The sequence below is a fragment of the Manduca sexta genome, chromosome 27 (genome assembly GCF_014839805.1).
Source record: "Manduca sexta isolate Smith_Timp_Sample1 chromosome 27, JHU_Msex_v1.0, whole genome shotgun sequence".
NCBI lineage: Eukaryota > Metazoa > Arthropoda > Insecta > Lepidoptera > Sphingidae > Manduca > Manduca sexta.
Genome location: NC_051141.1, coordinates 15,749,768 through 15,774,974, shown reverse-complemented (window position 1 = coordinate 15,774,974; position 25,207 = coordinate 15,749,768). Strand labels below are relative to the sequence as shown.

The 25,207-nt window shown below is 36.2% G+C and overlaps 1 protein-coding gene and 1 long non-coding RNA gene across 8 annotated transcripts in view; both read left to right on the top strand.

Moving 5' to 3' along the window:
- LOC115439919 (disco-interacting protein 2) overlaps positions 1 to 25,207 on the top strand; it is a 167,116-nt gene that overhangs the window by 127,177 nt on the left and 14,732 nt on the right. For 5 of the 7 annotated variants that reach the window (XM_030163997.2, XM_030163998.2, XM_030163995.2 and 2 more), the window contains 7 exons: positions 4,266 to 4,394; positions 5,608 to 5,841; positions 9,972 to 10,093; positions 11,460 to 11,760; positions 11,930 to 12,241; positions 16,416 to 16,608; positions 24,206 to 24,418. In XM_030163997.2, the coding sequence (XP_030019857.1) occupies positions 4,266 to 4,394; positions 5,608 to 5,841; positions 9,972 to 10,093; positions 11,460 to 11,760; positions 11,930 to 12,241; positions 16,416 to 16,608; positions 24,206 to 24,418 (1,504 nt within the window). Of the gene's footprint in view, positions 1 to 4,250; positions 4,395 to 5,607; positions 5,842 to 9,971; positions 10,094 to 11,459; positions 11,761 to 11,929; positions 12,242 to 16,415; positions 16,609 to 24,205; positions 24,419 to 25,207 lie in introns of all 7 variants that reach the window. The other 2 variants (XM_030163996.2, XM_037444064.1) reach the window with 1 other exon arrangement.
- Positions 12,249 to 15,926, top strand: LOC119190868. The gene is made up of 2 exons (XR_005113250.1): positions 12,249 to 13,257; positions 15,803 to 15,926. It is a non-coding gene; the product is annotated as an uncharacterized LOC119190868 (long non-coding RNA).

Sequence of the window (25,207 nt, the reverse complement as noted above, 5' to 3'; positions counted from 1 at the left end):
GAATATAGGAATTATACGTAAAATCCTGAATATTTCTTAAACATTCATTAAGTGGCATATCCGACAAAAAAAATAAAAATATATAATCATCTTTGTAAAAGTGGTTTACCGTCGTGCTCGTGACTGTATGGATGCCCCTCTTTGTAATAGTATTAATTGTCGAAGTCCGAAATTATACGATCGTATTCTTTTTTTATGAAAACTGTATGCCAAATCGTGTTTTAGGTCAATATCAAGCAATATAGCTTACTATCAGCGTCCTAAGCCACGTTAAAGAAAGTTACAAAACACCAAAACTTTTACGTAAATCGTCGAAGTAAATTACGTATCTGATACAAATGTCAACAACCTATCGCTAACTATTGATATAAATTATATACAGTAAAGATATATTAAGAGGTCATAATATAAAACACCTTTGGAACCTTGACATATATTTTCAAGTTTAAATTAATGAACTTCAAAAGCGCGCGAAATGCCATTGAAAAGTTTACAAACATCGGTTTCAATTCCGAGAATTCTGTAAAGTTTGTGTATTTCATTGCAAACCGGTAGCGGCCGCCATCTGTCGATTAAGTGGCGGAAATAGTTCCGGCTCTACATTGTAATATTTAGTCTAAAATATAGGTGTCGTTATTACGGGAAAATATCTTTCACTTTAAGGGGTTGATGGTGCCATGTTTGCACTCAAAACGTACCCCATCTGTTGGGATGCTGTTAAAATAATATTAATGGTACTTTATGACATGATGTTCTGTTAACGTCGTATCACATTGTGCTCAGAGATGGCGTTTACATCTAAATAACATCATTGGGTTTCGCGAATGAATAGTTTTTGCTTTTCAATTTATTGGGTCTCCACGTCGTCCACTATACATTTTTCAAGTGTGTTTTTTGTTTTAATTTTCTGTATAATTATTTATTTGTGTTAGAATTTTTATTGTTTTTGTTTTCCTTTTTAATTTTATTCAAATTTATGTACAACGATTGCAATTTAGATAGTATATGGTTTGTCCCATTCAAATTTGTTTTTGATGTTCACGATACCGGCATAGCCTAGTGTGGACATCGTTGCTAATTGGTATAAGAAGTGTAAATTTTAGGAAAATAAATTTATTTCTTGTTTCTTATATACCGTGAAAAACGAAGGGCACTGCTTTGTCTGTTCCAAATTCATGTGGTGTTTATTTGTTTATAATCTATACATCTTTTGTGTTTAAATAAATTCTCTCTTAAAATATTATTTTCTGTGAATGTTAGCAGTTATTAACATTGTACTGAGTAAAATTTTGATGCAAATATTTTTGACAGAATATTTTTTAAATATGACTCGGGTATCTCATTAAACCAAAAAATATGTTCCGTATCTCCAAGCATTTTTAGATTAGATAAACTTACAAATAAAATTCGAGATCGTTTCGCGAGATCCAGAGAGTTAATAGCGTTTCTTACCGAAGTTTTAAAACTTGTTAACTTTCACGCCGACAGATTACACTTTGTTAAGTTATAGTTGCTAACAAGTTAACGTTGATAAAAGTTCGTATGGAGAAAAATATTCGTATCTGCGATATTCGTCATTTTTATAACACAGTAAGTTACATGAGTTATAAAATTTATATAAAACTTATAATGTTGCCAATTCACCTAGTTTGCCGGACGGCATACTGTTCGGTTTATTAGCATTTTGAGAAATGTATTTCATTTGCGTATATACATTTGTAAATGTATTGATTAAAATTGCACATCAGCACAGTTTATATCGTTCAGTTTTGTATTTTGTTATTAGAGAACTATTTTTACACATTTCTCTGTTTATATATGTACGTTGGACATTTCAACAAACTACACATTTATGTTGAGAACATGCAACATTCAAAACAATCACATACCCAGCGGTCTAGAGCTGAACAATGGCTATCGTATGCGTGCTGTGACGTCATAGGTAACTTCTAACGTGCGCTGTGTCGCTATGTAGCTACAGCGGTCGTGGTGCGTTTTGATTAAGGGCTATTGAGGTAAAAGGGGCCAATGTACATACTTTACCTAAAGTAAATGCACGCGCGAATATTGTCACAGCAATTTTCTTCATAAATAGTAAAAGTAGCATATTGTGTGAAAGCCGCAGGATTTAACTTTAACTGTTACATAAGGACTATGCGAGTACCTAATTCGTATTATTTTACATTTTTATTGAACAGCAACTTTTTTTTCGAACACGCGTTTTTATTATTTTAAGACTATGCAGATTAATGGAGCGGACTATTCAGTATCATATTCACAAATTATCGTATAATCCTTTTAAAACTAGTTTTGTTTAGTTGTCCATTTATCAACAATCTCATCCTTGATAGTGGGCAACTTGATCTTTTATCAATACTGTTTATATAATTCATATCTGAAATACCACTTTGGCCATTAATATCCAACTAAAATGTTCATTAGGTCTAGTAAATCATGTTTTAAGATAATATTAAACGACATTACTGCATATAATTGCAAATTATTTCGAGCTAATTACGTTCGGTTTTCTACAGGGTATTTAGAATTGAATTTGTTGCATCCGACTGTAATCTGAATTATTATTCTTTGTTAAAGATGTCTTGAATTTGCGTGGACTTTACTCAGCCGCATCAATACAATTATATTTACGATTAACCTATAGCCATTAAAATATTTTCTGTTATTATTTTATTGTGACATTGTTATACATTTATCTTACATCCAATGAATTTGAGAATATGTATATTACACCAACTATTTCCTAATAATTGTTTTATATAAACATTATAATATTATAAATTATTATGTATACTTCTGGTTCTGTAATTGTCTATTGTACTTCTGTTATCACTATTAACTATGTATTTATATATTTTATTTATGTTCTGTAAACCCTTTATTGTAACACATTTTCTTTATCGATAAATAGTATATTTTAAGCAAATTTCCTTTGTAATAGTTTTTATATTTTCTAGTAGATTTAAGAAATTTGTTAACGTTATAACATAGAAACTGTAAAGGGCTTTGTTTCGTAGCGAATTTTACACGTTGCACATCGACGGATTAACTATCCATAAATGGAAAAAAATGTGTGTGAAAGGTACCAACTTCATGCTGTATATTAGTTATGCCGGTGTCTGCGTGACGTTCTTTGTGCAACGTGTAAATAAAAAGCGTTCGGTATTCATATTATATCATACAAGACCGCTCCGGCGTTGGATAAGTTTTCTTCTGATTGGAATTGCGAGCTAATACATAACAATCCATACATCAAACATAAATGTTGGCATACGACTGATCGCACTCTGTGTGTCCACATAGTTCTTTCATCGGTATTTTTCCTAAGAAAACGGATCCAAAATGCTCTCGCCTTTGTCTATACATACTAATACAGCGCTAACACAGCATTCTTGGAGTACCCGCGCTTGACCGATCACTCGCAGCGCTTCTCATCGCAAACTCTTGTGTCTAACATTAAACTTTTAGATTTATCAAGGGCGATTAGGATTTATATGATTTTTAAAGCATGCGAATAGTGTTTTATGTGATGTAGTAAGGGCATGATTGGAATCCAAGATGAGACTTTCGTAGCATTTATTTTCCCGCGTATCGATAAAATCGTTGAAGTTCAGCAAAAGGATTTTTTGCCAGGACCATTTTGACTGCGCAAGTCACAGTGATTTTATATGTCCAGTGCATGCTTGAATGCAATCAACTACTGGAACTCGACGTGACTCTGAAAGCCCTCCAACGCGAGGACCACGAGTGGTATCGGGTCTATTGCATTTTGCAGCGATGCATTTGTGAATCATGCCCCGTCGGTAAATGGTAAAAAAAATCTTCACCGCTCTTGAATAATTGGCATGTTTTTTATTTTAAGGTTCACATTGGACTTATGTGGATAAAGATAAATAAAACAGATTAAGTTACAGTTGAAATTTATGTAGTTATGCACGTGTAGCAAATAAAGTTTCACCTGTAACTTTTTTTTCTCAATGTACACAGTAAGAACGATTTATTTCTACATAAGTTCAGTGGAATTCTGTCATTACTGTTCTAATTTAATCTTGGCACATGCATTAAAGCACAACTCGTATACAAAACGAAGTGGAAAATATATTTCTTTCATATAATTCAAAATATACAAATAAAAGCAATCACTCTGCGTAGGTAATATATTTTCCAAACGTTTCAACGTAGATGTATTGTAGAGGTGATGTGACTTTATACTTCTGTCGAAAGTCTCAAAGGTGGTTGTGTTGCAGAAGTGAGACAGGAGGCGGTGCAGCAGGCGCTCGCCGAGATGCAAAACCGACCGAAGCCCTCAATGCCGATGCCCTCCAAGAGGACCTCCATGATGGCCAAGAGTCCTGACAGGGAGAGGCATGAACTCTGTAAGTAAAATCATATCACTTATCTTACAAGTGTATATAACAGGGGCGGAATATTTTAGATGTGGTGTTGGATTTGGTTTACTACATTACAATACTTGTTACGGTTTTATATATTTTAGAATACTCAGCAATTTATGGCGTATGTAACCTGAATGGCGTTACGTTAGCCAAATATATTATTTTCTACAATACTTTAACGTATTTCGTTATCACCCGTATCGAGCTGGTTCGGTAAACAAACACAGTTTCGCTGTTCATTTACAGATACAGCTCAATTTAGCCAACACAAATATTATTTCATTATTATTCTGAAACTCAGCAGCACATAATGAGTTAACAAACTTAACATTTATGGGGGTATAGTTTGTTCTGACGATAAACATGTATTTTATTGTTCAGTTTAAATATATTCAGTTGGGATTTCGCTTCGTCAATTAATTGCACAAAGCTTGATGGCCGTAATGACTTCTGATGAAACATGATTGTTTTACAACGAGAAATATGACTAATGTAATTAATGATTTTTCAATTTCAATGGAGTCTGTGTTATTATTTATGTCGACGAATGTGTTCTGACTTATTATGAATGTCGAATAAATGAAAAAAAGTTTAGAATATCAAAGTGCTTGAAATAATTGTTAGTGTCTACATATAATACGACCGAATACCAAAATCCCATAGAGAAGTATGTACACAAATAAATGGTGAAATGACATTTGACGATATTAATAACGTTCAACATGTCCATTAGCTAAACCGCATAACCTTCACTAGAACATTCGATTTTTGTAATAGTTATCATAATGATGTTAGTCATGGAAGGACAAAAAATAATATGGCTAAATAGTACCTACCGGCCATTTTTAAAATATTCATTTTGTACGTGGATCTGTTAATTATCTGATTTGGTTAACATTTATTTTACCATTCCATGAATACGGAATACAGCCGATAGCCCCAGATTGAGCACACACGTGGTGCTATAGCACACAGTCGGTATAGCACCACGTGGATCTGCTTCATGGCAGTGACTACGCACTACAAACAATATATAGATAGGCAATTCACCGGGTTTAACATTTGGTGAGAACGCGCTAAACACAAACATGCACCTAGTTGTTGATGGGTGTTATTCACCCAAGCATCGGGTTTAAACCCGGATGGATTGTCCCGAGTAGCAGAGTATCAGCAATGAGCACATAACTCCCTGCAGCGTCGTCGTCTGACGAAGACTCGTGCGCGGGCGATGCGGAGTTGCCGCCGCCGCCGGAGCTGGGCTCGCCGCCCGCGCGCCGCCCCGCTGCACCGCACCCCCGCTCACACCCTCACCCCCTGCCGCACCACCCACGCGACCGCGAGCGGGACCGGGAACGAGAGAGGGAGAAGAAACACCCGCCCAGAGAGAGGACAGAGATCGACCTCTCTGACATCACGCATTTGCCTGCATGTGAGTAGCGTTATATAATAGTTTGTAATGTACGCGTGAGTGCAACTTGTTTTTGTATTTCCTACACTTGATGCTAAGTGACGGTAGACATAACTTGGAAGGTATCACAAACCCTGGCATAGAGGATAATACAAACAAGTAGTATGTAGTTTATAGTTCTGTGTAGTATAGCAGCATAGATGGCTGATAGGTTACGACCGAGCCTGCATAGGATTTAAAGTATCTAATAATAATATATCTAATAAACATAATATAAAACGAAAGTACATTAAGAAAAAAAGGTTAACGTTGTTTTAGCGTCGCAAATACTTAATCATAACTGACATAAATTACAAACACAAGTTAAGGTAAAGAGAACAAGTACACAAAAAAGCTTAAAAATCTTTTCACACATGAAATAAGAATAACAATTTCTAAATCGAAATCTTTACACCGGAATTCGGTACGTCTACAATAGAGCTTCACTCTTAGAAATTCCTACGGCGCCGCCGCACCCGGCGTTACTGACACTCTACGTCGGATAAATTAAAAATCGTGTAAGCTGATAAAGGTTGTTCGAATGCAAGCAACTTTTAGAATTCGTAGGGTTTTATAAAAACATCTTTTTGTGAGTTTGTCATTTTTGTTGTGAATAATTTTCCTGCGTTTTCTGATCTTAATTGTTTATGAATGTCTATGGCAAAATCTGGTATATAAGTCTCAATTTGTTTTATTAATAATTTTATAGAAATTTATTATGCAGTGTAAATAAATACACAGTTTATGTGTGATACATACATAATTTCATCAATAAAATACTTAAAATAAAATTGTCATATGAAGCCAACAATTCAACGTAAAAAATTACACTTTAGACGGACCATTAACTATCAATAACCAATGTTAATTTAAAAGTAGGGATGTTATGGAGCTCCGTAACCGTAACCGAAACTATCGGATATCCGAAATAAAAATATATCCGTAACCGTAACCGTATCCGTTATAAAAGTTTCGGATAAGTTACGGATAATATGTTCCGACACGTTTTTGTTTCACCGCTCACACGTTACGTGAAATTTGTATAGTTTTTTATTTTTAATCATAACATAAACTCATTCATAAATAGTATTTCTTTTTATTGAGTAAAGTGAAGTGAAATGCGTCCAAAGTTTTTGCTCATGTTAAAAGTAATTTTTGCAAAATATAAACAGAGTGATAAAAACTTTTCACGGAGAGGAGGTGTCACTACTTCTAAGACACAGAGTTTTTCCGAACACCCATGTCCCCCAATTAGTTCATCGATAATTAATAATCGACGATGACGATGAACAATAGTTAGTATTCGTCACCCTACTGAATTACATAATATATATTTTTTTATTTTACTTTAATCAAATATCCGTAACCGAAACTATCCGAAACTACCGGATAATCCGAAATAATTATTATCCTTAACCGTATCCGAAACCGATATAATTTTATTCCTATATCCATATCCGTATCCATATCCGAAATTTCATATCCATAACATCCCTGTTTAAAAGTTCAATATTCAAGAAATTAAATAGTAGCAATAGTTGGTGAAGACAATAAAGTGCAACTCTTGCGAATTATTATTTCCTCCGACTGGAGAAATTGCATACGGAGTGCGCGCCGTCGAAAGAACTGCAAAGTTAATTTAACTCGCAGTTTTTGTTCTTGAGCAGAAATAATCCGGGTTTAAATGCACGAGGTCTTTATTCTCTATGCCACACGTTACTTCGATAGTGCGTAACAAGCACGTAATGCAACGCGTCACGTTTAGGACTATAGAATTTGGCATACAGAATACGATTTCAAGCACATTTCACGAAGATAACATGACACGGCCGCGTTACGCGTTTACGTTGTCATACAGAATAAGGGCCCAGATAGTAAAACTTGACGATCGTGTAATGTACTTGACTAACAAAAATAATGAAATTGATATTGGTTGATTGAAAATTCTATCGAAGTTTGTAATTGGCCAGAATACAAAGAACACGTGTACGGCATACGTCGGACTATTGGAGATGGGACACTAAAACTCGATAAACATGTCTACATTAGATTCACTTACAGAACCGCTTCTTTGTGTCTAAACGGCGAATCAAAGAATCAAAAGGCGATGAAAAAATATCGGACATTGCCTTTCGTGTTTGTAAAAAAATTTAATGTTTGATGAATACGTCTGATAATATTTAACTACAAGTCTCATCTTAACATGGTAGAGAGTGTACGGATCGATGTCAGCATCGATGTGTTTAAATCTTGATCTAGCTTTCAAACCTTTTCCCATATTAGCAGCCACTTCGAATGGGCCCTAATCGACCAAACGAAAATAGACGAGCCTCGAAACGCTTAGCGAATTAAAGTTTTAACAGATTAAAAAATAATACGCTCGGACGCTGCTAAATTGTTATCGAGTATTCGTGTGCGTCTACTTAAATTTTGATAAATCGAGTTTTACTTTCCACATTTGCTAATTCAACCCCTTTTAAAAGTTTATGTGATTAATATAATTAGAGTTAATTTTGCGACCACTCTAAAATTAAATGCCGGTACATACAAACACCCCCATCTATTGCATTAACGTGGAATACATTAATACGATCAATGTGGACGCGCGGAGCTCGTGTTTGTTCAAAAGTTTCTCACCGTCCGTTCAATCATGGTCTCAGCATTAGATTAGCATAAGTTCAGTGGAATTAGTGTCTGCAAGTCCCTCGGACAAGGATTAAGACACATAACGTCAGGTAGTTATGTAATGGTGAAAGCTTCAGCCTAAGAAAACGGTTTTGTTAGAATTATTGCCAATTCGTATAATGATTGTCGTTGCATTTCAACTTCTGTAATTCCTGTAATTATTTCCGCAATTTATTGTGTGTGTATTATCATTTTTGTTGGTCTCGTAACAGCGTATTGAGTAACGAAACATGTCCTTATCTCGCTTTCTAGATAGGGTAATCAAAATGTATGTAAATTTCAATATAAATAATTACTTATTGATTTGGAAATTTGCACGTCGAGGTAGGGATGTCGCCTAATGGTCGATACGCAAATACGTTATTTATACATATTGTTTTAGTTACACGATTGGAAAATCTTCGCCAAACATATTATGGGCGTAATTGTTTGTGCAGGTCGTTCTCTTTACGAATGCGTATTCAAACTGTCTGCTCAATAAAACATTAACTCTCTTCCAAGCTCTAATCCCTCATAATATACCCCATTTCAGGAAACATCCCAACTCTTTGTTATTTATGAAAATAGATAGCAAAATTTAATAAAATAGTATTATTTTTTTAATTATTTTAGATTTTGCTTCTTGCCGAACAAAATTATGCAATACTTTAATTGCAAACTTAAACTTAAAGATTATAATTTTATTATTGCTACTATAATTAAGACGCCTATGGAATATGATATCAAATTTGTACATAATTAACACGATTAAAAAGTATTTTTTAAAGGCAACTTTTCCAATACGACACTTTCATAGAATTTTCCACCTAAATACAATCATTTGTTGCTTTTTATATAATATCGTAATGGAATTGATGCACTTTGCTAATGGGCAGCAAGGTCGATAATAACGAGCACAATCCATCATTGGTTATTGTCGTGTGACACATGCATAGTTTTATAAGCACAGCAAGGTACAGTCAAGTGTGTACAATGACCGCCGTTTTCAATAAACGATCTCAATCGCTTGTTTTTTATTCTTCGCAAAAATTTACCAATCAGAACAGAGTTTATTTGATTTACTTACAAACGACCTAATTTGATTGGTTAATTCTCAGAATCGGTTTGAAAGTTGAATCGTTTATTAAAAACAGTCGTCAACGAGAAGTGAACGAATTGGGTTTAAGTATCAGTTTAACCATGAATTTTACTAATGGCCACTTTCATCATTTACAATAACAGTCAAAATTAAGGTTACTGTATCCCAAATTATGACAGTATTGTGGTTATCTTTATAGCTTTTACTTTAGCAACTTTTTGTGTCGCGGCAATTCTTATATGATTTTTAATTAGCTCTTATTGTCACCGTTGATGAAGAGACTGTTCTTAAAGCATAATATGTTTATTGGCATTTGTAATAGATAGTATTTTTGTTTGCATTTGTCTAGATGTCCAGCCGGACGTGACGCACACGTCGTCCGGGGCGCGGCGCGGCGGTGCTCTGGTCGCCGACCGCGTGCAGTGCTACGCCCAGCCCGAGGATACCGGCACCGGCACCGGCAGGTGGAAGGTACGTCGTGTTTCTTAGCTTTCTAGGTGACATTGTCAGTCCATTTTTTTAGAATGAACTTAACCTTTTTTGCAAGAGACAACTGATTTGTTTTTCCGTTTACATTATTTTGTGTAAGAAAGTCATAAGTATTTACATTCCCGCTAAGATATTCACAAGCATATAGTCATTACGATGCTAAATCACAACTTTGCAGTAGGTACCAAACTATGCAAATGCAATTTATATTTTAAAGCACAGATTTTAAAAACTCCTTTATATATGTATTTCTGGAACCGCTGAAAATGCAATGTTCTAAATCACAAGAATATGCATGGCTATAGGTTTTATTTTTCAATTACTGATTTATCAAATTTTAGACAACTGTTGAATATCAATTAATATTAACACATCACATGTTAGTTTTCGGTAATAATTTTACAGTAATATCAGAGGAAACTAAGAACCGCATTAATAGACGTGATTCAGTTCTGCTGTAAAGTATCATATCAGCGGAGATACTGTTTAATTAAAATCAGCATCTTAATACAGTCGTCGTAATAACCAAATATCCACATCTCAAATGATATCTTAAGTCACAGCATTTGGCCGATTTTGACAGTTGTCTTTTGTTAATATAACAATGTCGACTAAGCCGAGAACAAGGTTTTAAATGTCAGCAAAAGCTTGATTTATTAAATACTTCCATACATTAAATGGCTACTTGAGATCTTACCTAAAGGTGAGATTGATTTATGAAGACGGCCCTAAGTTCCCACTTGAGTATGATCGGCATTCGTTTTTACAAAACACTTAATTGTTTATTGGAAAAGTGATTTAGACTAGTGTAAACTTGCGATGCAACACTTCCGTTTCCTGACTTCTTTAGGTGCTTTTAAGTTTCTCAATTATATCGTGGATAAAGAACTTGTTGGCTATTGTAGAAACTTGTACGTTTTCTCCTAAGCCGCCTCTGATGGCGGTATCGACTTTCGGCAACTTCAATTTGTGCATTTGTTTAATTGCTGAGTAGGTGTTTCTTAGATAAAAATAAGAATCATGCCATACAAATGTGCATTTCACACGTACCGAAATAGTTTAGTTTGGTAGATTATTTAAGACTTTAGTATAATATTTATTAATGTTCCTAAGTAAACTGTTGTGTATGGTAGTCAGATTATTATGCGCAAAGAGTATAATTGAACAAATAAGTTTATTTTTCCATTAATCGATATGGTTCCAAGTACTTTTTTTTTATTTTCATTCCACTCTTGTGCTTACTCGAGTGTTTATGTGTATTTTTGTCCAGTTTATGGTGATGTGATATAATAAATGGAACTAATCCTTGAGTTCACCAAGTTGACGTTCTACCTGAAATCACTATTAGGTGTCAGCAAAAATCCAACAGCTGCTAAACACGCTCAAGCGACCCAAGCGTCGGCCGCTGCCGGAGTTCTACGAGGATGACGACATCGAGCTCGAGCTGGCGGCCAATCCGAAGGACCCTAACGCGCCCAAGCCGGAGGGCGGCACCATGACGCCAGCGGTGGGCGAGCAGCTGGTCGTGCCGGCCGGCCTGCCCAGGAACCTGGAGGCAGCCCTGCAGCGCTACGGCACTGCTTCCTTCAAGGCCAATGTTGCTACTGTCCTAGACCCAAATGGGAAACTCAGCAATTCGCTCACTTACGGTTAGTGTATTGTGTCAATTCGCTGTCGCTGTAATTCTCTATCAATGATCTATGAACTAACTCAATGGTGCCATTAAAAGTATCTATTTTTAAAAGATGTGTATAATATAATAAAAAATAATAAAATATGTATAATACTGGATGTGTTTAATGAATCTGCCGTCCACAGGCAAACTGCTCAGCCGCTCGTTGAAGATAGCCCACGCGCTGCTCAATAAGACGTTCACGTCCAAAACCAGTAGCGGTGGACCTCTCACCGGAGACAGCTCCATCAAGCCCGGGGACCGAGTCGCGCTGGTCTACCCCAACAACGACCCGATCAACTTCATGTGCGCGTTCTACGGATGCCTGCAGGCCGGGATAGTCCCGGTGCCGATCGAAGTGCCGCTGACGAGACGGGACGCGGGACTCCAGCAAGTTGGATTCTTGTTAGGATCGTGCGGCATACAGTACGCGTTAACGTCTGATGCTTGTCTCAAAGGTAGGTGATGCGAATTTTTTAAACATTATTTATGCTGTATATTACTCAGAAGGAATAAATAGGTTTTCCCTTAATCTGATTTAGGTTCCATATCTGTTATAAATTGAAAGGTATTTTTATTGCCGGACTAGTAAAAAAAATTCCTTGCGATGATGTAGTAAATTATAAAACTAATTTCATGTACTGTCGACGTTATCTTAAAAAAATAAAAAGCTAAAGTGGCGCCACCATATTAGGCTTTTTTATTTGCCCAATCATGATATAACATGAAAATAACAATATTACGTAGCTGTTAGTATATGATGATTGCTTCATGAGACTTAAATTAATTTACACTTGATATGCAACGTTTGCCGCGTACAATTTATTCAAATAATTGGCCAGTTAGCAGTTGCTAAGCAGCTCGGTCGTATTTTTTTTTTTTATTTTTATTTACATATTTGTTAATAACTTACACAGCATATTCTTCTAACAAATGCAATCATAAACTCAGTGAGTTTTTCCGTGCATCATATCATTGACAGTAATATTTTTTTATATTTGTTGTGTACAAGGTAGATTACAATAAATAAAATAATATGATATTGTGTATCACCTACTGAGCCGGCCGACGCACTGCGTATCGTTAAAAAGTATATAATCCGGCGGTAGATGTCAATTACAAGTTGAAATAGAGGCTGTTCCTAAGATTTTTTAAGTTTCTTTTATTATTATTTTTTTGCTTAATATTGTAAGCACTTACTTGTTTAATGGGGTCTAAGTATTTTTTACCTTTTCTCAATGTTTTTTTTTTAGTTTTGTGGGATCTACCCACATAACCACATATCGCTGTTAAGCATGCGAACTGGCTACAGTGGGTGCAATCTCACACCGCGTACATGGAGCGCAAAATGTCTGTCCAATCGAACAAACCAAGACGGTACGTGGCGTGCTCACCGGCATCGGACCTGAGGTGCAATCAGCCATCGGCGCGCTGAGGCGCACATATTTATAGTGTGCGAGCGGGCGCGCTATAGGTTCGTGTGGACTGCTGCCCGCGCGCACTCATTGGTTGTGTCAACCTTACTGGCGTTAAGCAATTGATATAAATATAGGGCACCTGTATCAATAAATCATTCATTATTAATCCGAGCTTCGAGTTTCATTCGTCTCCAACAATTATCATATTCATTCTGTGTCCCTACATTTGGTGACCCCGACGTGATGGAGAAGACCGAAGCAAACCAGGAAACGAAGCTCGAACTCGACGTGGCAGCTGTCTCCATACAGTCCAGACTTCTACCTTTCTGGCGAGAAATTCCTCGGGCATGGTTCGTGCAATTTGAAGCCGTTGTGGACCCGCTGAAGACTTCGGATGATCAAAAATATCGCTACGTGCTGCAACAGCTACAGGCAACGGACCTCCAGCACCTCACAGATATTCTTTACAATCCACCCGCAACTGACAAATATAATACTTTGAAGACTCGTTTGTTAGCTGCGTACGAAGACTCTGATGTCAGAAACTTCCAAAAACTCACCAGCGGCTTAGAGTTGGTGATCAAAAACCCTCTCAGCTGCTGCGCAAGATGCGAGAGCTTGGTAGAGGGATGATTACGGATGGCGGACTGCGTATTGAATGGATGAAGCATCTACCCGCCCAAGTACGCGTTGTGCTCTCAGTTAACACCGAGTCGTCGCTGGAGACACTGGCGGCCATGGCTGACAAGATGGTAGAGTACTCAGAACCCGCCACAGCAAAGATTGAAGCGGTATCGGGAGAAACAAGCGACCCGGGGGTACCCACACAGTTGGAAATATTGGCAAAACAAATTGAAAGGCTGACCTTGGAGGTTGCTGAACTGCGTGGACGGTCAATGCAGCGTTACTCACGCAAGAGACGCCCTGATCGTTCTCATTCGAGACCTCGACAACGCAGTAAGTCGTCTACCAAACCTGGCGACCCGACATGGGAGTGCCGGTTTCACTATCGTTTTTGTGATAAGGCACGGCGCTGCGAATCACCGTGCTGCAGAAGACAGAAGCCGTTAAACTAGAACAGACATCGAATGTGGCGGGCGTCGATGTCCCCAATACCACAAACCGCCTATGTGTCTACGATCGCGACACGCGAGAACGTTTCCTCGTTGACACTGGCGCCGAAATATCAGTGTTAGCGGCCACTCCTGGCAGAAAAATCAAGAGATCAAGTGACTACAGACTATACGCAGCGAATAATACCCCCATCAGAACATACGGAGAGAAGACGCTCAGGCTCAATCTAGGCCTTCGTCGTAATCTGTCGTGGACATTCGTTATCGCCGATGTCAAAACCTCTATCCTGGGAGCAGACTTTCTCCGTCACTACAAGTTGCTAATCGATCTTCATCGAAAAAAACTGATCGACAAGGTCACAGAATTAGCAATCGACGCCTTTGAAGTGAAAACATTCGAGGGAACAATACACATCATTAACCATGACCAAGCATACCACGACATCCTGATCCAGTATCCGGACCTTTTACGACCGATGTCACTTAAACAGCCGGTAAAACATGATGTCGTTCACCACATAGAAACTTCAAGCCCCCCGCTCTTCGCGGGGGGCTTGAAGTTTCTATGTGGTTCGCTTTACAAGATTTGGATGCCCGTCACGCATATCAACCGATCAAGGCCGGCAATTCGAGTCGCAACTTTTCAACTCACTGATGAAGAAGTTTGGCATCTCACGCATCCGCACTACAGCCTATCATCCACAATCCAATGGCTTTATCGAAAGATGGCATCGAACCTTGAAAGCAGCACTAATGGCCCGCGGTAACTCCGTTCAGTGGACGGATGAATTGCCTACAGTGCTTTTGGGATTACGCACCGCACTCCGCCCCAACGGAAAATTTAGCCCGGCAATGATGACATACGGAACAACACTCCGTTTACCGTCTGATTTCATCATCCCGACGGCTAAGTTAAGTCATGAGGAAAATGACTACATTCGTCGGCTTATGGACACCATGGCATCGCTCAAGTCTACATCTTGCTCTAACAGTACTGGACGAGAGCCGTTCGTGCACAAAGACCTGGCAACGTGCACACATGTTTTCGTGCGAAACGATCAAGTTGTTCCTCCGCTGACTCCGCCCTACGACGGCCCTTACGAAGTTATCAAGCGTTACGACAAATACTTTAAGATCAAGTTACCGCTTCGTTCAGCTGTGATATCGCTAGACAGGCTTAAGCCAGCCTACATCTGCACTGAAACGATCGAGGAGACAGCCGACCTTAGTTTTCGACAGTCTAACCAGCCCTACGTCACCAGATCCGGGAGAGTGGTAAAACCAAATGTACGCTTCGCTTGAGGGAGTGATGTGGGATCTACCCACATAACCACATATCGCTGTTAAGCATGCGAACTGGCTACAGTGGGTGCAATCTCACACCGCGTACATGGAGCGCAAAATGTCTGTCCAATCGAACAAACCAAGACGGTACGTGGCGTGCTCACCGGCATCGGACCTGAGGTGCAATCAGCCATCGGCGCGCTGAGGCGCACATATTTATAGTGTGCGAGCGGGCGCGCTATAGGTTCGTGCGAGAGAGATGGACTGCTGCCCGCGCGCACTCATTGGTTGTGTCAACCTTACTGGCGTTAAGCAATTGATATAAATATAGGGCACCTGTATCAATAAATCATTCATTATTAATCCGAGCTTCGAGTTTCATTCGTCTCCAACAATTATCATATTCATTCTGTGTCCCTACAGTTTTTTATTTTATTTATGTTTTGCAAAAAGTATTTTTTTAACTTATGTTTTATATTTTTGTGAGTTATTTCAGTGGATCATGCATTTCTATTGCTCACACATCGAGTCCACACGTTCACATCAATCACGACGATCTCCTTTACACAAACTTGTTTCATTTAACGTGTCTATGATTATAGTAGAATTTATTCTGAAGTCAACTTGAGATCTAGCATCTTAACTGATTTTTGTTAAGTTGCCAAACGCACAATATTCGATTAGGTGAACAACAACACAAGGAGCGTTAGGTGATATTTTGTATAATATAATATAACGAGGACATCGCCGTCATATCATAAATACACTCAAAACTTCGACGAATTTGTGTAACATTCAGAGTTAATACAAGTAGGTCAGCTTATATGCAATATTTCACTTACCATTACACCCACCAGGTCTACCCAAGACATCGTCAGGGGACGTTGTGTCGTTCCGCGGCTGGCCGTCCCTCCAATGGGTGTCGACAGAGAAGCTGCCTCGGCCTCCGCGCGACTGGATCCCTCCCCCGCGCCCCTCGGACGAGAGCCCCGCGCATATAGAGCACACGTCTGCTGCAGACGGTTCCGCAATGGGCGTTATAGTTACCAGGTCAGTTGGGTCTATGTAATGGTGGCGCCCAATGATGATCGAATCTAGGGTTTCGGCTAGATATCGACCTTTGGTCGGGCATTAGTGGCACTAGCGAGCTTTTCCGTTATTTGAATATTCAGATTTGTAAATAAAATATATAATCATTATGTACAAAGAACACAAAGCCGATATTGCTTTGCTTAAAAGGCGTCAACATGCTTATAACTTATTTCTGGAAAACTTCTTAAATTGTTAAGTGGTGTCTTTGAACCCAAAAATAATGTTTATTCTTAATTATAAGTATTCCAATTAAAAACATCATTACAAATTCCACTAAATAAATAAACTGCAAAAACGTTTGTTCCGGCAATATGATGTCGATTTTGTAATATGACGTCACACGTCTCTAAACACGAAACAGTAGTTTAGATAATAGCGTATGTTTACAAATATGTGACGTCATCGCTATTCGAACTCATTTATATTTACATTATTCCAGCTGAAAAAAAAATATTTTGATAAAAATATTCAATATTTTTTATACATATTATTGCAAATTGCTCATTATTTTGCATAATGTATAGACTATTTTGACAAAGCCAAGTGTAAGGGAGTGCACGCCAGGCGGTATGCAAGTAAGCAGTCGTGTCAATATTACACCATTTGTTTTAATGGCGACGGTCATGTTTAACTTTTGTATATATTTGAAAAGAATACTTATACTTTATATAATATACTATATTGTATGAATGTTCCAATATTAAAATAGTATTTGCCCGTTGCAGTTTATGACGTAATTTATGCTACGTCTCAATATTGTTTGCACCGTGTAGTTAGTGTAATGTTGATTTTTTTTCTGCCCCGGCTCATTTGTAAATACACGTTGTAAGCAGCATTATTCTAGCAAGCCGCAAACTGTAGCCATTTTGATACTTGATAGTGAAGTAGCGGTTATACCGAATTTACTTTTTTATGGTTGTATAACAGCAGCAGTTAGAAAGGAAAATTGTGAAACATTTAAATAAATGATTAAATCTAATATTTGAATGATGATGTTCCTTTTACCCTTGTTTAGCTTTATTATTGCGATATGAATCTTGCCAATATAAAAATGGTATTGGTAAGTATGTTTGAATGTTGCGATTTTTGTTCGAAGTAAACCCAGAAACTTCTCGACGGATTTGGATGTGACTTGCCACACATACAGTTTGTATTATAGATTAACATATGGGCTGCTTTTTATCCCAATTATTTGCCCTCATGTGTATAATTGGATGTTTTGAAATTGATGGCACTGGCGTCTTGATAGTGCTACGTTTCTTTCGAATATTTTATCCAAGAAAAGTACACACAAAGTTTTGTAGCGGGAAAACCGATTCGCGCAGGCGAAGCCGCGAATAATATTTAGTATAGTATGAGATAAAGAATATATTTATTTAAGAAAAAGTACACGCAGTCCTGTATGAGTACATTCATAATATGATATTGCGGTCACCTACACGGGACGCATACAATTACATTAAAATTTATCAATATATATTATAATAGCGTATACATTGTATAAAGAAGTTAAAAATAGTATAAATTTAGAAATAACAATTAGGTATATAAATTGTCGAATTTTACAACGTAAATATATCTGGGTGCTATAAAAAACTTAATTTTAACATTATAATTATAAAACAATATATTACAATAAAAAATCAAAATATGAAGTGTACATTAAAACCATTGTAAAAATTATAACTAACTAGAACGCAGTTCAAAGTAGTGTCAGTCATTATTGAATTAAAATTATTAAATTATTCGTACTACATATATATTAGCTTAATTATATTTTATTAAATTTCCATTAATAAATTGTATAATTATTCAATAAATACGCTCCCATGCGTAAAGATAAATTAGGATACGTAAAAATGAATTTAGCGTTTTAACCTATTAAATATTTACCACAATTTTATGTCTGCTCATTACAGTATTTTCTAAATGTTTCTATATATAAATGATACAGTTTTCCGGTTGGTAGTTTAGACTGGCGCGGTCCCCAATGATGTACCGACTATCTCCAACGTCAGTTATTTTATTCATTCGCTCGCAACACTGTTGAGTGATGGGCTACTTTGGATACATCAAAGTAAATGCATATATTCACGATTGTATAAATATGAAACTAATTAAAAATAATTGTGCGCATCAAATATAATTAACGAAGTAATTGTTGAATCTACACATACTTAAAAATCAGAAAACTACATGATCCTATTTAGTTAGTATAGTATATCGATTCTGGATAGTGTACAGATGCATCAATAATAATATAAATAAATATACCAATTTCTATAAAAAAAATTATCCCACTACTAAGTATTTTGTGACTGTTTTACAAAACGGAACATAGTAGTAGTCATCAGGGAACAATGAATAGTTCAGATGGTATGAAAATCCATTTCAGTTCGATTTTGAGAAATGACAATCAGATGAGCGATTATTGTTGGTGACATAATAACTAATTGTTAATAATGTGGTATTAGCTTTACAGAATAGTTTTTATGGATAAAATAATAACGAGTTTCATAAAGTTCCTTTGCTGACTAGGTACTTGCATGGGTAGCCGGTAGAAAGCATAATATATACATATATAATATCATCGTATCAGGCTTCGTAGAATATTCAAACTCAAAATAAATATCAGCCTGTTAGATACAACGTTGTACATACATTATACACACCAATATAGTAAAATTCTAATTCTACAGTGATTTTTCTACTACTTATCGCTATAAACTACTAACATTTAGAAAATCTTAACTACAATATATCGTGTAAATTTGTAGCAGTAAACTCATATGATTCGTATACATAAAAGACATATAAAAGGGTACAATAAAATGTATATAAAATAGAAAGTAGATTTCTTGCAAAAACAATAGTTAGATTAGGAAATGTAATATAAATTTGGATTTGATATGAGCTTATCAGTACATATTGTAAATAGTTTTAGAAAAAGTAGAGATCAGTTCATCATTGTTATAAATGCTTACGTCTTTCATGATCTTAATTGAAATTATAAAATTAAAACAATTTTAACTAAACATACATATTACATACATATACATATATAAATCTAGATATTTCGCAACGCATAAAACTAAGGCTTAAATCGTTGTAAGATCTTTTCGCTTACATAGAAAACGTCGTAAACGGATTTATCAAACTTGTTAAATATTGTAAGCTGAATGTAATAATTACAAATACTTTAACCGAGTTTTCAAAGATATATATAGTAAGATATTTAATAGATATACCTAAACGGGAACTTTTGACAACATAACTTTATTTGGGCTTGTTGCATGTTTTATATGTCTACTACTTTGGCACAAACATTACGAATCATGCGATGAAAATAGAAAAAAAATCGCAATGCAATGATTCATGTTATTACTAGAATCGTAAGCTGGAAATAGAATATTGAGTAATTTAGTTTGTACACAAATGTTATAATCAATATGGGCCAATCGTAAGCCGTTTAAAATTATATTATTTATTACGGCAAAGCATTAATATGCTGACATAGTAGTCACTTAGCGTTGCTCGTTAAACATCAGATCTAATTGCCCGGCTGTCGGCCTTTCCTTCAAGATATTAATGTATGATATTAAAGCAAAAGATTCATCTGCCAATAGTGTATTTTTCTGGTAACGATTCGCTTGCATACATATAAGCGAGTTAAGATTGGTGCACCGAGTAATGTAGAAGACTTACTTACTGTAAACTTTTAACTAACAGAGATTGCAATGAAGCTAATATCGCAAGCACTACATTAATATTGAGCTTTACACTAAATTGAAATGAAGCGCCGACACGGAACACCTGTGTTAATTAGATTTCGCACAAATACTGCACATTATTGGACTATTTGGACTCAAGCTTCCTCTGCGAATTATTAGCATATAAGTTAATTGTCATCGATCGCTTTAGTGTATTAACAAATTGTATTGTTTTAAATTCGTTGCGTACTCCCAGTGGACGATTGAAAATCGTGGATGTAACGATGTCCCAGTGCGGTACTGAAGCTGCGACAGTAGGTGTACACGTTGGTAGGTGCTGGATGGCCGCGATGATCCACAGCAAAGATCCGACCGCAAACTGGAAACAATTTATTGTCAATAATAACTGTGTTGGAAACAACGGTAGTTCAAAAAATTGGCTAGGATATATGTAAGGGATCTGGTCGGTTAAATGCAAACAATATTTATACTCAATTATGACGTATAATTTCTCGCTTTATCAGAAACCGCAAACAATTTCGATACAATTATAAAAATCACAATTCTGACTGATAAGACTACATAACCTGGCGTGTCGTTAAATGCACAAACTATACAAATTTCTTATGCAACCGCGTACCGTCGACACAATTACGACATCGCTCATAATACAACGACATGTAATTGCTTAATTGTACAATTTAGATGATAAAGTAGCCATTTGAATTGCTTGTAATTCGGACCTCTACCCATAGAATGACAATTATAACGTAGTATAAAATCTACAGCGTCTATTACGTAGATTGTTTTCAATATGAAATAAAAAGTATTGTATTACGGAGTTGGTCTGGATTGTGAGGTTAAGGGGTGGTGCTGGTTACTTAACTTTGGGTGGCGCATTGACCGTTTCGCTCTCTTAATAAAATAGTGACCTATTCCAAAACTGTTAACTTGTGGGAATGTTCAAAAAACTAATTTCTATTAACGATATTTTTTATTTTTCGTTTTGTTTGATGCTATAGGCTGCATTTATGACTTGTCTTAATTTTATAGCAGCTTAAAAAAAAGGTCGCAAACAGAAATGAGTTTTTTGACAATTCCCAAATTATCAGTTTTGGAATAGGTCATTATTTTATTAAGAGTACTTTGTCAACTAATGCTATAAAATTGACTATCTGACATAGTTAGGTATGTTTTCTATTAAGAGTTAAACTACTAATATTATTACTTAGTAGTTTCCTTGGTTAGGACATCTTGAGTATATGAAAAATTGGTTTACTTCGATTTCGTTTAGCAGAAATGTAAAAAATAATACGTTATATAATATAGCGATAATTTTGAGCTTTTATTTTTAGGTATTAACTTATTTTTGACTCCTCACTAGGATGTAATATATTCATTTTATTATTTATGATTTACATTTCTTTTTAGTTGTCTCAATATAAGTATAATTATGAAAAGTAACGCACACTTTCAATTATACAATTTCCTAATTACAGTGTGTAATTGGTACAATAATATACCAACCAAACTAATTGTAATTAATTTAAATTTTAATATTTATATAAATTTTATGCTCTTGGAAACTGGTAAATATAGTATCGAAGTAAATTCACTCCATATCCCATGAAAAAAGTTTCTCAATAGGACGCAGAATCTTAGCATTTAATTTCAATTCAATATAACTACTAAATTGTACTATTATATTGAAAGTCGCTTTAAAATGATATTTAGGGCCTGTTTCACATTTTCCAATCCTCACATAATTGTATAAACCGACCAAATACAAAAGTCACAGTCTTATCAATGCTCCAAAATAAATTGTAATAAATGAGTCATCTACATTGGCTGTTTAATACAATAATACAATAAATGTCAAAATTAATTTGAAATTTGTGAAACATGGCTTAATATTCTAAATGGCTGCTTTTTGTATTTGTTTTCCGGTTTAGAATTATGTTCATTTAATTTATAATTAGTGCAGTGTTTCGGTTCATCCCCTGTTTCATGTCCACGCGCTGCGATGCGAATAACACACGACAGCACACAGCGAATTAAATATTAATTAAAGTGGTGATGTATCAGATAAACATGAATTAATTGTCGATATTATAGGTATATTGTATACTTGTTGCATTAAAAACATGAATTTAATTTGGAAAATTTGAAGCTAGAGATAAAGTTTACCATTCATAGTTATAAACTAATAGCATTTCTTTAGTTTCTGTACTGGCCTGCTCTGTTAGCAGTGATACTTTTTGCAATATTTCTTAGATTAAAACAAAAACCACTGCCAAAGTTACTACGTAATTACAATGTATGTAAACATTGCCGTCTTGAATCCAAATAAATTCCAAAGCCAAAAATAAATTGGTGTCTGTTAACGTCGGTCGCTGCGAAACTTTTAATGGCATGATAGTGTCATTCAGTGCTGTTAAACGGTTAACTTTGTAGTTGGATAGCGGCTGCAAACTCAGTGAACAGTCTGCGTGGAAGTTACAAAACACTGGGATCGAACACTCGCGTCGTTTTACTATACGGTTGTTCTAAACGTTAGTTTTTTAACAAGTTATGCTTGAAAATAAGCAGAGCTTCGGTACAGGTGAAATATTCCAACTATCTATTAGATTAAGTAGCACTTTCTGACCGAGTTTAATATAAGGTGGGTTTAGGGTTAAATTTTGCACAAGAGTTCCTTATTTAACTAGGTAAGATTACATTTTGAAAATTGATCTATTAGGAAGATAAAAGGTGGTATGAAATTCATTACAATCTTTAAAGCCAGGAATAGTCTAAACAAGTTTAAAAAGGTGTTAAATTTTGATAAATCTACAAATATGAGCGATGTGTGGAATCAAAACGAATGAAAATTTTATCTCGAGGATTTATTAGCATTTAAACAATTGCAATTGCTATTTACTAATTATGACGAACTGATGTCACTGATCTACATCCCTTTTACCCATGCAAAGTAAAATTTCTAGACATTTTCCAGTTTGTGATAAGGTTCACAATGTCAGGATTGAATTTCCTTTTAAAATTTTACTTTAGTACATGACGCCCTTTCAAAAGTTCTTTTAAGTTAAAGGAGAAAGTGTTTTTTTTCGATAGGATAAGGTTTTAGTTTCATTTAGTAACACAATGTCAAATGAACCTATATACAGAATTTATTTCGGCAATCAGCACTTATATACCAAAGCCTACTGTCATTATGTATGGCCTAGTATCAGATGATGTAATAGCTTAACTTAACTAATGTTGTATCTAGATTTTGTTACGTGTTTAATGTTGGAGTTCAAAAATGCTTTGAATGTTTGATATTTTTTGTATATATAACTCGGCCAAATACTAAGTATAAGATTGATACCTGTGCATGAAGGCGCGGTGGCTGGTGTAGACAGTAGACGTCGCCATGTTCGCGACAGTTGTAGCGTCGTCGACTGCTGGAGTCGCGTCACATGTCTACACTCGTCGCCACGCTGAAACGCAATAATGGTGCCAAATTAGACAGCTGTGTATAGTGCAGCTCGCAAATCGCAACCTGTTGATTTACATTCATGACTGTCTAGATAACATCAATACGTTCATTTAGTGTCCTTTAGATGCGGCATAATTAGTTTTAGCACAATTCATCGTACAACGTTGCTATTGTTAAACTAATAAATGTAGTCTTGATTTATATACATTATGGATAGATTGCACAATGTATAATCTAGATTTTAGACTGTCGTATTGTTATAACGAGAGATTTTTTTTATTACACGATTATATTCTGATTTTTTATTGTTTGTGATACTTGTATGATAAGTCAATTGCAGGCCATTAGCTGATGTGTTTGTCGACAGGGCGTCAATGCTGGCCCACTGCCGCATGCTTTCGGTGGCGTGCAACTACAGCGAGGGCGAGCACATGGTGTGCGTGTTAGACTTCAAGCGTGAAACGGGACTGTGGCACGCCGTGCTCGCCAGCGTGCTTAACGGCATGCACGTCATCTTCATACCGTACGCGCTGATGAAGGTCAGCCCCGCGTCGTGGATGCACATGATCACCAAGTATAGGTAGGTATCGGTCATAGTTTGTTTTATATAATAAATCTATTTTACGGATTTTTCGTTTAATGTTCACACCGAACCTTGCGAAGATTTTGTAGCCTCCATGGACATGAACACCGCACCTGTCCGACCAGTGACCATGATTGGTGCCTATTAATTGAACATAATTTTGTATAAACATAGGAATAACAGCAGCAACACATATCTCTCCTATTTAACATTAATTCATGTTATACATGAACCCTTGTACAAAATGGAAATAATATTTTTATATTTACTTTAGCAACAAACAGAGTCCTGAATGACATTTGTTATAAAAGATCTTTGTGTCGTAGTTCTCAAGTTTGTATCTAGCAAGTTAGACCTTAATATTATTTTGTGCCGACTAATGTCTCTGGGTAATAATCGCAGTGCAACGTGCTTTGTAATTTATAATTCTGAATAGTGTTACTAGTAGTTTTTAATAGGCAGTCGTGAACTTACAATCAAGCTAAAAACTAGCGAGTATCGTCGTTCATAAACAAAATTATATCCACTACTTCTCGCAGTTCATTAAATGAAATGAAGTCAATAAATCCTACTGACGGAGTTTTCGGCCACAGCGGCCAATCTCTACGGAGATCAGTCAGGTACGCAAGAGATATTATAGTGCATAAGTGTATGTGCAGTACACGAGTGCACTCTCTGTTCCTTCAGTCTCATAAGCCGGTGAGACGGCATCCGACAAGACCGGAGAGGAATCTGAGCAAATCGGCGCAGGACCAATGGCTTTGGGTGCTTTCCGAGGCACGGGGT